Below are 14,024 nucleotides of genomic sequence, written 5' to 3' on the forward strand. Positions count from 1 at the left end.
ATATTCTGTCGAGATTGACAGTTTGGCATGAATTATACACGTAGTAATCCGCCAGATGAAGGGTACAATGATATCATGTGTCAGAAAAGGATTCAATGAAAAGAAACAAGATCCGTCGCCTGCCCACGCCTAGAACTCCCACTGCAAGAAGTATTTTCAAAAGTCAACCTCGGACAAACAACAGCACGGGGGGGGGGGGGGGGGGGGCGCGCGGTCTATCTGATGGAAGCGAAAGGATATTCTTGAACCTGCCGATACTTTGTGCAGGTACATATCTTGGGTGTCTCCCCATTAAAATCTGTGTTATCGTGACTAGTTAGAAAGATCGAATGTTCAAGAACCCATGGGCAACAACAGATAATATCGTGGTAATTGAGAACGCAGGACTTACCGAATCTCGTAACTACCCGCTCGGGTCATGTATCGTACCCACTTGACGGAACTGTAGTTACTCTTCTCAAACACCTTCAGATATCGCACCAGCAAGCCAGACGAGGTGAACATGAGAATACTAAAATTAAGGCTGATTGGAGGTCGACTCCAGGCCTTCTGATGCGTCGTTGCTGAAAGCGTCGCCTCGGCGTTGAGGACGTATTCACTTTGGCCCGAAAAGCGTGGGATCTTCCACACGATGTTGTTCTGCTCTGGCTCATACTTGGCGCGACCCTGACTCGTGCGCTCGGTGGTCTTGGCCGTGTTCAGCGGGGTCGGAATGCGGACAATCACATTAGTCGCAAACAGTTTCGAACTGTAGTTGGCTTTGATCGCCACACTATATTCCACTTTGGTGGTGCCGATCTCTCGAACAATCGGGTGCACTTTGAACGGCAGGTTAACATTCTCCGTCGCGCGGTATCGCATCAACTCGAACTCTCCGTCCGGCGGCACGAACGAGATGATACGATCCGCATCGAATCGTCCCAGCTTCACACACTGGTGGAATTGGCAATCTTCCAGGGTGACAGAGCCCGCTGCTGCCCGCGTGGAATGCTTATTACCCGAACCGCCACCGGAGCCACTACCACCGCCGCTTCGCCCACCATTTGCGCCAGACGTAGTGGGATCGAGAAGGAGGCGATCGTTCAGACCGAATTTGCATTCAGGGGTACCGGAAAGATATGCTCGCATGACAATTTGACCATTCACATCAGCACGCAAGATTGTGCCAGTGGCAGACATGAGTAAGTTGACATCTTCGATCACGTCCACAAAGGCTTCGTTCTTGCGGTACTTGATATCGGATCGGCGCCAGGAAAGAGCGCCGGTGGCTTGCTGAGTGATGCGACTAGAATCCGAGGGAGAGTTGGCAATGTCGGACTTGACTCCTTCTGTTGTGATGTACATTTTCAATGTATCGGTCTCGGTGTTTTGCGGGTAGCCAAAGTCAAGAATCTCTAACAGACCGTGAAGAGAAAAAACCAGTCAGTCAATGAGGAATACAGGGGAGATTGAGCCACTGGAAATATTCCTCAGACTCACCATCCAACAATTCATAAATCAACACGAAATTGTTCTTCACAGCTTCCTCGTCAAACTTGCCAAAATAACTTCGACCCAGGACGACCAGACGGAAGAGGAACTCAAAGACCAGCGCAGCATTGGCATTGCTCTTCGTCACAGCGACCAGGTAGATGTTCTCATGCTTGACATGGCTGAAGGTGGTCGAGCCCAGAGTCAAGATGGGGGAGCGGACTTGCGGGTTCGCGATGACTTGAATTCGAAAGATGTCAGCCAGACGGGGGCGACAGTCGCTACGGAAGGCGCGAAAGATGAGGTTCTCGCCCTTTTGGTTGAACACCAAGATGCCCGACAGCATGGTGACAAAGAGTGATCTGGCCGAGGGCGAAACCGAAAGAGAGGGAGGGAGAGCGAGTGAACGAGAGAGTGAGAGGAGGGACTGTCGGCAGTCCGATAATAATCATCCAGGAGCTCTCGGTGACCGCACGGGGGGGCAATACGGGCGGGTGTGGGGTGGATCGACACCGCCCTGGACCGGTGGATAATTGGAGATGCTTTGCTTGAGGGCCCCCTGGCGGCTGTGGATGCAGAGACGGTACCGTAGTTCGATTTTTTTGGGAGGGGGAGGTTCAGTTGATGGGGACCGTTCCAATTTCATTTATATGCTGAGCACGCGTAAAAGCGACACCACTCAAGGTATAGCTAATGCATGGAATCTCCAGATAGAATTCGGGCTGCGAAACCCAGCTGATGTAAGCTATGAATATCTGGATGTGGATTCAGACATCAAAAGTATAAGACACATTATGCTCCTCAAGCTGTCGCATGCCTGTTGAGACCAGTCCGGACACGTAACATGTGTCCGAAGAGCCGGAATTTTGACAGTATTTTGATTGTGATGAATAACAGAGGATGACAAGCCCCGACACACCCGAAAGGGGGACCGAAAGGGGGATTGAGAAAAACAAACCAGACGTCCTCGCTGGACATGCAATACAAGAGTGACGAAGAAAATGGCGGCGACGAATGGGTTCTGACAACGCCGGCCGACCGGCACAGGGGGAGGGAGGGAGAGAGAGAGAGAGAGAGAAAGAGAGAGAGCGTGCGACGAGGCAGGACACAGAACTCAAGGCAAGTCACCGGGCCAGGGACTGAAGGGATATCATGTGAAAACGCCCGAACCAATATTGAACAGAAATTACAAAGAGAAAAGTATGTATCAAGCAATAATACAAGCGTCGAACAGATGAAGGGAGAGAAAGAGGCGAGAGGGAATGGAGCAGGAAAGTGTGTAGACCGTGAGAAAGAGGGTAAGTACCCTCATAGAGCCGGCCCAGCCCCGGTGCTGGGCCTCGTATTGGGCAATGAGGGACCCTCGCTCGGTGCAATGCCCACCTTAGGGTCGGGAATCTGAATGTCTAGCGACATGTAGGCTGTCCGTCGGAGACTCCATATGTGAACCCCATCTTTGGCTCCGATTTCACGGTTCCACTTCTCGATCCACGATTCAACTTGCTGCAGCTGACGCTTGACGCTGGGTGCTTTGATATCGTCCCAGATCCAGCCGGTCAAGAGTCCCATGGCGCCGTCGAACCAATTGTGCAGACGGAACGGATCAAAGGCCTTAATCAAGCCCTCGTTGATCGTCGCAATGACTGTGCGAAACTCTTGCTCCGGCAGTAGAGGATCCAAGATTTCGGGGTACAGATTAGACAAGGTGGGCGCCAAGTCCCCCTTGATCATCCAGTCGCGGCGGATGCGGATGACCCGTGTGGTGAGGTACTCTTGCGAGCCGATAGGGACATGAGGGTTGAAGTGTGGATAGCAGGGATGCGCGGGACCCCAGGCTAACTCGTCGGCGACATCGGGAGGTGCTTGACCGGTGATAGATGGTACAGATGCAATTTGCGACTGTGATCGGAGGGACGTCTGGGAGGGGGCGTGGCGTGGTCGATTCTCATCGCGGAGGCGATGGCCATCCTGTCCGAGGTGCACCTCTTCCGGGGCGCGCAGATTCTCGACATCCCGGGCTGCACTGCCGGTAAAGGCCATCTCCGTGGCTAGCAGCAACGAATCGCTGCGCTGGAATCGCGGGGGCAGTGCGACGCTCGTGTGTCGGCTTTCGGTCTCACCTTGGCTGCGCTCGACCGTTAAGCTTGTCGGGGAGGCAGGCGAGGGAGACAGACGACTGCGTCGGCGTTCGGGCACCGTCAATAATGGGTATGCGTCGCGCGACAAGCCGCGGGGCAGACTTTCGTCGGAGTGTTGGGCAAGAACCGTGACGGGAGTGATCCGCGGAACGTGATTGACCGGATTGGCGAGGCGGACAGCCGGTGGACGACGGATGGCAGGGAAGGACGATGGAGGCGCAAGAGGAACACACGGTCGTCGCTGTGCTCGAGCAAAATGTAAAGTCGCCTCCCCGTGGAGGTGGCCACTGGCACCAGGAGACTCAGATCGACGAGACCCAAGAGAACTGCGATCGAGAGTAATCGGTCGAGACAGGAGACGGAGTGAATTGGAATCAAAGTCCCTCGACCGAGGCTGAGGGATTGCAAAGGACGCCGTTTTGAGATAAAGAAGCCGAATTCCCCCAACGGGAAAGGGAATTTTCGGGCAGGGAGCACAAGGGAGTGAAGGAAGGAGGAAGCAGAAGAAATGCCTGTCTTGGGCAAGAGAGAGAGAGAGAGAGAGAGAAAGAGAGAGATGGTGTGGTCAATGCGGCCGAGACCTTTAGGAAAACGGGTAAAAAAAAACGAATGAGAGTTACGAGCGAGAGGCAGAGTAAAACAGAGCAAGGTAAATGAGATGGAAAGACTAACACAAAGGAAGGGAGAACAGGTAGTGAACGACGTATAGCAAAGAAGATAAATCAGAAGTTACTCATGGGACAAGAAGAAGGGAAAGGGTGAGAGGCTCTGGAGTGTCGAAATGTATAAGAAATCAGATGGAACCACCCACTTTGACGCCGCAAGGTAGACCTTCAACGCCGCGCCGTCATCGCGGGCCCGGAATACAATAGACATCCCTGGATATTCAGGCCAAATCGCCGACACCGAGAGCGTCCTTTCGTACACATTAACCCGAGCAAACACTGGGATATCCCCCGGCAGGGATCGTGAGACGGGGACTGATCACTAGTGTTCTAGACTGTATTCCCAGCAAAGACGGGATGGAGCCTCACTCGAACGATGATCAGCAATGGTAGTTGCGCAGATCATTCACAGACTCGGGTCCGTCAACCGTGGAGGTCCGAGAATCCATGATCACGTGTGACAGATTGGAGTTCGGGGGGAGATGCTGGTTTTGATGGGATGGTAGACAAATCGAGTTGATGAATGTACACAATTGTTACGAGGCTCGAGGGAGATGGACAGTAAACATCTGTTCATCCTCCAAAATCTTCCGCCAAATATCGTACCGAATTCAGATCCCATACCAAACGAAAGCCGACGAAATAGATCGGTTGCCTCACGATCTTACTATAGAGCGGACAAACAGTCGCGTACTACGTCCTGGATTCATGAGGGATATTTGTGACGGAGGAGAGCGATTCGGCATTGGGACATTCACAAGTCAAAAGTGCTGGTAGACGGACGTTGCTCAGATCTAGAGCCCGCAGCCGGATTGTTAATCTACCTCAGACAAGATGGGGAGGAACGGAAACCGCCGTTCCGCCAGACTCCGCCCTGGGACGCAATGAAGTACATCGCTCTGACCGACAAATTGAGAACTCGAGAAGGAAATTGGATCAACTAGACAGTGAACTCGTACGCCTGAAACATTCCAAACTCTGGTCTCACAAGGTATACTTGAACAAAGGACTCTTCTCCTCCATCTCACGCAGTTGATCCTCGGTATACCTCTCTTCAACCTCGGAAGCAGACATCCGCTCCTTGGTCTTGTTTGCTCTCCAGAGGCAAAATTCCAAAGTCAAACAGGCCACGATCCCTGAGGCGGCAAACGCAAGCGAAGTACCGTAGCCGGTGGGGTATCGCGGTGCCTCTCGACTCTGATAAATATAACTTCCAATGATGCCACCGGCGTTCCCAAAGCAAATGAGATACCCTATGGCCACAGCACGTTTCTGGGGATTGGGGATGTTACCCACATTCCAAGCGTTGACGCCCGGGAGAATCGGGTACATGCCGAAGCAGGCGAGACAGACGCCGAAATAACACACCGCGATGTTATTCTTGATATCGGCAGCCTTGGAGAACAAGATACTAAAGGCGACAATGAGTGACAGCTGCGGTGCCAGGATGAAGGGCATTCTCCATGAAGAGCGATCGGCGAATACGGAGAACCCATAAGCGGAAAATGCGCCAACCATGTAGGGGGGAATCGTCAGGAGTTGGGCACTGGCTGCCTTGTAACCCATGGATTTGATGATCGCCGGCATGCTGAATTTGAGCGCATAGTTGGGCACAGCATTGGACCAGTTGATGAGGATGAGGAGGTACATCTTCCAGTCACAGATGACGCTGAGAATGATGCTCTTGTCCAAGCTTCCCCCATGACTGCCATGATTGTTATTCGCCATCTGTCGCACTTCGAGGAAGCGAATCTCATCAGGAGTCAGCCAAGCAGCCGACAAGGACGGCGAATCCAAAAGGAGCATATAACACGCTGCAGCTATGATGCAGGTTGCAATGCCTTCTATGATGAATATCTGATCTGTGTGTCAGTTTCGGAAGATGCCAAGCTGGGAAGAAACATATAGCGACGAACCCAACGCCAGCCTTCATAGCCTGCGACGCCATTCATTTTGGCAATCGCAAAAGCCAGCAAACCCGAAAAGGCACCCCCTGAGGCCGCAGAGGTATAGAGAATAGCAATGCGCGTTTGTGTCTCATTTGGAAGATACCACTTTGAAATCACAAGAACGGCTCCTGGGAGAAAGCCGGCTCTGAAAGAGGGTCAGCGCGAGGAACAGTCTGCACATTGAGTTCTTGGGGTCTTACTCGAAGAGACCCAAAAGGACCCGAATCACGACCAGACCGGCAAAGTTCTGCACGAAACCGGTACACAACATCACCACCCCCCAGCAGAGGATCAGGAAGCCCAAGTACCGCGATGGTCTCTTTAGTCGGTTGAGTATGATGTTGCTTGGGACCTCTTCTCACTTTGTCAGCGAAACGTCTCATGTGATCGGGACAATGGATGTTGAATACCAGCAAGGACATAGGGAATGAAGAATATAGACAGCGCGATGTTGTACTGGATTCCGTCCATATGTAGACTTGACAGAAGGCCCTCGATTTTTGCATTTCCTGAACAATGTGAGCATGCAGAAGCCTTAGAGTCGTCTCCATCTCGACATACCAATGTTCGTCTTGTCGATGTATGCTACCAAGTACAAGAGAACCAGCATGGGAACAAGCCTCAGCTACCTCGCAACACGGTTATCTCTATGAACGCTCAGTTGACGGGGTTGTCCGGCAAGTACGCACATCAACCTATGAACATGGTGTCAGGAATTGTCCCGGGAGTGATCAGTCGAGGCTGTACTTACCTTTCGTAGAACTTTCTTCCTGGCTTCATCCGAGAAATTGGATAGAAATTCTGCATCCTCGGTGGAAATTCCAGGACCTGGCTGGTTCTCCAGGTGCATAATTGTGGTGTCTTTTTCCGCCATCATGATGAGTTTTGACAGGTTATAGATGGCCGAAAGACGCTACGGCAGGTACGTGAAGCCATTTATAGCTCAACGAAATCCAACGCAAGATCCATCATGGTGGGTAGTAACCCCACGGGGTAGGTGCCGAAGCCAAACTGCGTAGCTAAGAAAATTAGGGCGCAGTAGCTGGAACCGTTCCCCGCAACCCCGGATTCTTGCCATGCAAAGTTTGTCCTTCCGCGAAGTCCGGGTCACGGCCGCCCCATCGTATTCGGAGATGTGGACACCACCTCACCCTTCACACGTCCAGAAATTGAGACTAAGGAACTGGGTAAAAGTATGTCGGAGAAACGGAATCCGGGTCAGGCAATGGAAGGAAAACCTAGACATGCGGTCAGTCAATGCGCCACACGCACACTTTCAACGATGCGCATACCGATGAATCAAGAGTTTGCCAGTCACTGATGAGGAAGCTGTCCAGCATGTTGAACGAGACATTACTCTGGCCTATCATGTGCAACCCCGATTCTACTGCGTTCGGATTCCTCATTGACAGAGAGCCACCATCGGTATTGGGGTCGGTCTGGCCTGCATCAAGACTGCCCTGCATGGCATTTGACGACTGTTCGTTCAACAATCGGCATCTCTGTGCCTCTGACCTGATCTCATCCAGTATCACGCTATATCGCCTATTTTGCGCTAGACTGGCCGATGCCCGCTTGAGATGTGCCCGACACTTCTCTGCGAGTTCGAAGATTTCGTCTCGGGCTCCGTCGTCAATACCATCCATAGGCCGCTTGACTCGTTGAATCTCCCAGACGTAGACAACGGCCAATGCACAGAAGATCACATAGTGAGTCCACCAGAAGGAATGGAAGAGTGTGCTATCCCCAGCCATTCTGTTGACGAGCTCTAAGCTGGCCCTTGTTGCAGATATGCATTCGCTGACGTTCTCGGGCGCTGCATCACTCAAGAGGAACGGCCGATTTGTGTGAATGAGGGCGTGGGAATACGCAAGCTGCAGAGCAATGGCCTGGCGACGAAATGCAGGCACTAATGTTGAAGGCTTTACGGTGCCCAAATGTGCAGGTAGGCTTGTGCGCCACTCATGCAATTCACGGGCAAAACGATGGGCGGCTGCCAGACGATCGTAGTTGGACATGTCACTCACTGAGTAGACCTCTCGCGAGACCTTACCGAGGAGTTGAGCGATTCTAGCTTTGCATTAGCTGGAGGAAAGTATCAGGCCACTTGAGCGGAATTGATACACATACTTGGCGTGATATATTAGACCGTCAATGTAACAGTCGCTTGGATCGTCTGAAATAGAAGGTCCCTGATCTCCCATGTCCTCATCATTGACTTGGTCTGGAAAATCCTGGTCAATATCCTCATCCCGATACAATCGGGGTCGACCGAATACAACGCTGAGATATTCATCGATGATATACGCCGACCAGAATGTGCGCTTGTAACACTCTGAAGTGATGTAATTATGCCGCCTACTGGTGAAAGGGAAGTCTCGCTTTTGGTCTCGCCTCCTGTGCATACCCAAAGAGAGACTGATCTGGAAAACAGTACCGAGCGTGTACCAGCCTTTGTTGATTCGAGATGTCTGGAGAAGATATAACACCTGTATCAATCGCGCCTGTGCCGACTCGAGCCGTGGGAATCCCGTCTCTTGGTCCACCAGCTTCATACCAGCCTCGAACAGACGGTCACTTTGCTGTGGAATGGGGGTTTCAGATCCCACCGATGTTTCCGTGTCGACTCGTTCCATGCGTAGAGTTGCGATAGCCATTATGGTCAGGATAATCGCAGTTCTAGCATTATTCAAGGAATGGACAACTGGCCGCTCGTGCTCAAGGTCCTTCAAGAACGCTTCTAGCCATACTTCAACTGTCTGTCGGTGAAAAATGCGGTATGTCACAACGCATGACTCAAAATAGAATTGCACCAAATTCTTGGCTGCCAGGCCATTCGGAATGAAATTTTCAGTAGCCTCGTCCTCGTGGAGAAATGGCCGGTCTCCCGCTGATGTGAGGAGTTGATTCCTCTCCGCGCCATTCGACGCATAGGGATCGGTTAGGCCATCGTGGATCAGCAATTTTTTTCTCGCGCGATGCAAGAAGTTCAGTCCGGAGGTAGGATCAAAATATTGGCCTTCCAATTCCACATCGGGGGAGGCGCGTGAGACGTTGTGTTCAGCGGCAGCTGGGACAGTGGGTGGGCTTGCGTGCTGCCAGGTGGAGAGCCCGTCCAGCCGATCAGCCCTTGATGACCTTGCCTGGTCACTAATCGTGGTAGAAATGGGTGGGGTCGGAGGGCGACCCCGGCCATATTTCGCATCGTAGGCACAGTCAAGATTTCTCTTGGCGCATTTGCTGCACGGCAGCGTGCCATCGCATCTGACTTTCTTCCTCTTGCAATTGTCGCAGGCGCGGCTAACCTTGGGGTCTTTCCGACGGTTTTCATCGTCAGCATGTTCATTGGTCATGGCCAACGGCCGCTTGCTGGGAGGAGCACTTGGACATGCAGCAGTCGAGCTTTGCGGAGACGTCGAAGCCATCTTCGAATCCAACTGTCGCAAAGGGGTGCATGGAGTGATTGAAAATGGCTAGTATGATACTGCTGAGCCGGAAATGCCGGATTCTATTACGGAAGTTTGAGAGTGCGGGGTCTAGGGAGATCAGCCGAGTATCCGAAGTTCTGTTGACGCCAACCCCAGGTGCTAATCCAACTTCGGCAATCCCCACGGTCGTCCCAAGGTGGGTATAGTCCGCAACTACACACTGGTAGTATAGTACTGTCTGTTACTATATTCAATTGACAGGATCCCACAAATAGATGACTGAAACGGAAGTCGGGTGCTCGGTTGTTATTATTTCTACATAGCTACGAGACATGACTACCCAGTACATCCTACTATATAGGTATCTGTATAGAGATTTCTTTTCTTCTCGCATTTTCGCGCTTTCTGATCGTTCGCCGGCGTTTTTGAAGCTTGGAAACCGTCTGAATTGATGAATCTATCCACGACCTCGGGGCTCTTTCGGCTCTCATGTCTGAAGGCTTTAAGTTCTGTTTACAACGTGGAGTTCTTCCAGTATACGTATCCTACCTACTTGTGGTGACATGAAGGTATATTTGGAATGATTTCATATTGTTCGTGTCATTGTAAATCTGTTCGGTTGCAGTTCTATGTTGATAAAAGTCTCTCTCAAAGTACCACCTTGCTGAGGGATGCCGCACTGATGGCATCATGAATTTCCTTCTCAGCGCCATCCTCCAGAGGCAATAGAGGTGAGCGAACAGTGGCATGTGTGAGAATACCCCGAGCGACAAGGGCATGCTTGAGGGCTACTGTGCCCTCCATGTGAGATCCACGGTGGTAGACGCTCTTGGTGACAGGGAGCAGTTGATCGTGGATCTCTCGAGCCTTTCGATAATCCTTGGCCTTGCCCGCCTTGATGAGCTCGATGAGCGGCTCCGGTGCGATGTTTCCATAACCAACGAGGAAGCCATCGACGTCAAATGAGGTATGCAGAAGATACTCATCGTGGCAAGAGAGAATCTGCAAGTCTGGTCGTTGAGCTCGGATCACGGGGATCTCGGTATCCCACCGACGCATGTTGCGCACGCCGTTCTTCATGGCGAAGCAGCCAGGTTGAGCGGCAATATCCAGCATGGTCTGCAAGTTGTAGCTGGCCTTGGTATTGTCGGGATATTGGAAGAGAATCAGAGGCAAGCCGGAGACCTCATACACACGGCGGTACCGATCCTGGGGAGCGCCGGGTTGATATCCGAAGCGCAGCCAGCCGTGAGAAGGATAGAGGAGCCCCGCAGCGGCACCGGCTTCCTTGGCTCGCTTGGCTTCGAGAGCAGCCACCTCAGTTCCCTCGCCAGTGATACCGGCGATGATTGGAATCTTGTTGTCAACAGATTTGACAAAGGCTTTGATAACGGAGATTTGCTCCTCCATGGTGAGGAAGGTTCCCTCACCAGCGTGACCAAGCACCACAAGGCCCTTCACCCCGTCGATGCTACCGAGCCAGGAGCCAAGGCGTTGGATGGCTTCATAGTCGACAGCACCATTCTGTGTGAAAGGGGTGACCGGAGCAGGGGTCAAACCTCGCATATCAAAGCCGACCATTTTGAAGAGTGGGAACAGTTGAGTTGTTTTGAGAGAAGTTTGGTAAAGAAGAAGTTGTTGTGAAGATGCTTTCTGGACTTGACTGATTGAACTCCATGATCGCGACCATGTCCATTCTTTTAAGTGTTCTCTTGAAGCTGTGTTTGATCAGGGTGGTCGTGGCCATGGTGGGAGTAGAAGAGGCGATCCGTGATAGTTGACTCCGGATTCCCGGAAATATGTGGGGTGTTCCAAGTCTCTTCCGGATTTGACGTCGCATGAACTTCTCCAGTTCTCACTTCCGCAGTACCTGACTACTGACCTTCCGAGAGTCCGCATGGTGGATCTGTGGCAAGTTCTGGGTGAGTTTAGTCGTCCGACCAAGTTATACTTTGACCCGGTTCTCGTTTGCACTCGGTATCGTCGATTCATCTCCGACATTGACAGACACCATTGCTGCTTGTTGTTCGTTCAATTCCGACTTACCTAGGCCTTACCGGACTTGAGCTATTTGATCCCAAAGGTGGGTCAGGCGGCGACAAAGGCATCTACCCGTCGAAGAACGAGCGCACACGCACTCACTCGTACGATGGTCAACTTCATATTCTTCATCGAAACTCGCTCCAATCCTTTGGAGCATGATTTTCGCAGTGCAAGATAGCATTTGATGAGTATTTTTCGTCTTGTACTATCATTCTAACGTTATTGCTCCCGTCATCCATGATCTTGCTAAGGTTATACCTGTCTTTCCAGATTTGGTAGGTAAGCTACATAGTGTAGTAGGGAATCCGGTTGCATGTACTTAGAGCCGATGGTTTGCAAAGATGCGGGTGCCTGATGGTGGCCTTTTAGTCGGGAGAGGTTATTTGGACATTACGAGAGGGGAGCAATCAACTTGATCACCTAAGATATCCGAAGGAACCGAAGGAACCAAGGAATCGAACGAGTTCATGGGATTCGGGAGATCCATCGGAGAAGGGAATCGAGGATTCAGGACGGTCTTTACAGTTTACAGTTTGATTCTTTGACACTTGCAATGACACACTCCTTTTGATCTTCACTTGTGCCTCTTGACATCCTACGGATAGGTGTTGTACGGTCGGGCTGGGATATCTCTGGACGTGCGTGCTGGTGGTCGGGGTTTGGTTCCTCTATGACTCGACCTGTCTGGTGAGATCAGACTGCCTTGAGCATTCCCCTCTACAATAGCTACTCTCATAGGATCGGGTTCGCTCCTAAGTGCTTCTCTCGGTCGCTGTAAGCGGATGGCACAGTACAGCCCACCTCCTAATCCACATCGAGATCTCTTTCTAACAGGACTTAGAGCGAGCGACCAACCAACGTGCTGGCAAGGCGTCTGTCTGTCAGCCCCAACTTGAGCGTCATCAGCTAGTGTTCGTGTCGGCTTTGATCATTGCAAATTGGAATGAAACGAGAAGTTGCTTCTCATGTAAGTGCTTGGAATTTTATTCCTGTGCTCTGATTGGCTGGCCGTGGCAGAATTGACCGCCCCCAAAGTTACATCACGTGATCTTTCTCGACCCTCACACGTGTCACGTGGTCCTTCTGTATCGATTCACGTGACGTAATCCTCGTGCCTCGATCCCTGGGTGCCCTATCTCTCGGTCCCTCGGGTATCGTCTCATGTATAATACCCTTAAGCTTTAGAAATAAGAATCCGTGCTTTCTGCGACCCTTATATTAGCTCTGTATCCGTCTAAGTCATAGATCTATAATACTAAATTCTAATATACGCTATAGATTTACAATTTAACTTGCGTTATAGATTTACGATTTAACTTGCGTTATAGATTTACGATTTAACTTGCGTTGATGGGGGTCCGCGGGGGTACCCCCCGCGAAGGGGGGGTCTACGGGGGTCTCCCCCGTATGTAGAGTTAAGAATATTAATATGATCGGTAGATATCATATTACATAAACTACTACAATTTGCACTTCTTGCCCCACGAATTAGAAGGGAGGGGCAGCATACTTGTATAGGTATCGAGTTTCATGCGGGGACACCGCGAGAGGGACTGTGGTCCGACTGCGCCATGACTTGGGAATCTTGAGCTCCGAACGGGTCAATAAGAAATCAATACTATGCATGATCGCATATTCCCCTACACCGAGTAATTCTGGGCAAGAGGTACTGACGCTGTACATCTTTCATCAGTCGCGTCCAGGCAGTTTAATACCTTGACTCCGAGAAGCATGACGTGGTACAGCTACAGAGGTAGACGCAGCCGCAGAATGTGGGAGAGGGATGAGGGTGAGATTGTCTATCCATGCAGGAGGGGCTCTAGTTGGTATCTAGTCGTTGTCACTATCTAAGTATCTAGTATTCTACCATCTCGTATCCACTACCTTAGTCTATGGACTGCGGTAAGTTGGTAGAACCCCGTGCCATACAAACAAATCGAAAGTATCAATCACCTCCACATTTGAGTAGTGATTCGTCCTCATCGATGACCCGAGTCACTGAATCCTCTCATGAAAAGCGTGATCTTTAGATGCAGCCTCTGCAACCCTTGTCTGAGAGACCGCCTCGCCTTGCTTACGGGTCAAGGGCCATCTCTGCCTTGTTCTGTCTTTCGGTTACAACCACTCGTTTGCTGTGGCTTGCATTGTACAGCCGTGAGGCCACAGTCCATCTGCTAGGCGCCTAAGCATGCCGCAGCTACCACGGCGCTCGAAAATAGGAGTACAAAGAGTTCCATGACTCTTTAGCGTGTCTTCGTGCTCCACAAACTTTCGTTCGCTCTTCCAGGGGCTCCAATCGACTTTGTCGGACGACGATACCCAGCAAGGCTG

The 14,024-nt window shown here is 51.4% G+C and overlaps 5 protein-coding genes across 5 annotated transcripts; all 5 read right to left on the minus strand.

Annotated features, from left to right (window-relative positions):
• Positions 1-387: 387 nt before the first annotated feature.
• On the minus strand, positions 388-1,816 carry N7539_000307 (AP-2 complex subunit mu; the record flags this gene model as incomplete). The annotated part of the gene is made up of 2 exons (XM_056929911.1): positions 388-1,394; positions 1,480-1,816. The coding sequence occupies 2 exons, from the start codon at positions 1,814-1,816 to the stop codon at positions 388-390; spliced, it is 1,344 nt and encodes a 447-aa protein (XP_056794204.1).
• Positions 1,817-2,778: 962 nt separating this feature from the next.
• N7539_000308 (ERF4 family protein) lies at positions 2,779-4,679 on the minus strand (the record flags this gene model as incomplete). The annotated part of the gene is made up of 2 exons (XM_056929912.1): positions 2,779-3,854; positions 4,643-4,679. The coding sequence occupies 2 exons, from the start codon at positions 4,677-4,679 to the stop codon at positions 2,779-2,781; spliced, it is 1,113 nt and encodes a 370-aa protein (XP_056794205.1).
• Positions 4,680-5,257: 578 nt separating this feature from the next.
• On the minus strand, positions 5,258-7,099 carry N7539_000309 (putative MFS transporter; the record flags this gene model as incomplete). The annotated part of the gene is made up of 7 exons (XM_056929913.1): positions 5,258-6,130; positions 6,190-6,367; positions 6,423-6,576; positions 6,633-6,731; positions 6,784-6,847; positions 6,912-6,917; positions 6,974-7,099. The coding sequence occupies 7 exons, from the start codon at positions 7,097-7,099 to the stop codon at positions 5,258-5,260; spliced, it is 1,500 nt and encodes a 499-aa protein (XP_056794206.1).
• Positions 7,100-7,397: 298 nt separating this feature from the next.
• On the minus strand, positions 7,398-9,647 carry N7539_000310 (Zn(II)2Cys6 transcription factor; the record flags this gene model as incomplete). The annotated part of the gene is made up of 3 exons (XM_056929914.1): positions 7,398-7,460; positions 7,515-8,292; positions 8,353-9,647. The coding sequence occupies 3 exons, from the start codon at positions 9,645-9,647 to the stop codon at positions 7,398-7,400; spliced, it is 2,136 nt and encodes a 711-aa protein (XP_056794207.1).
• A 651-nt stretch (positions 9,648-10,298) lies between these two features.
• N7539_000311 (dihydrodipicolinate synthase family protein) lies at positions 10,299-11,231 on the minus strand (the record flags this gene model as incomplete). The annotated part of the gene is made up of 1 exon (XM_056929915.1): positions 10,299-11,231. One exon carries the CDS (start codon positions 11,229-11,231, stop codon positions 10,299-10,301), a length of 933 nt encoding a protein of 310 aa, XP_056794208.1.
• Between the last annotated feature and the right edge of the window lie 2,793 nt (positions 11,232-14,024).

The sequence above is a fragment of the Penicillium diatomitis genome, assembly GCF_028827545.1.
Source record: "Penicillium diatomitis strain IBT 30728 chromosome Unknown utg000001l_segment0_segment0, whole genome shotgun sequence".
In the NCBI taxonomy this organism is placed as follows: Eukaryota; Fungi; Ascomycota; class Eurotiomycetes; order Eurotiales; family Aspergillaceae; genus Penicillium; species Penicillium diatomitis.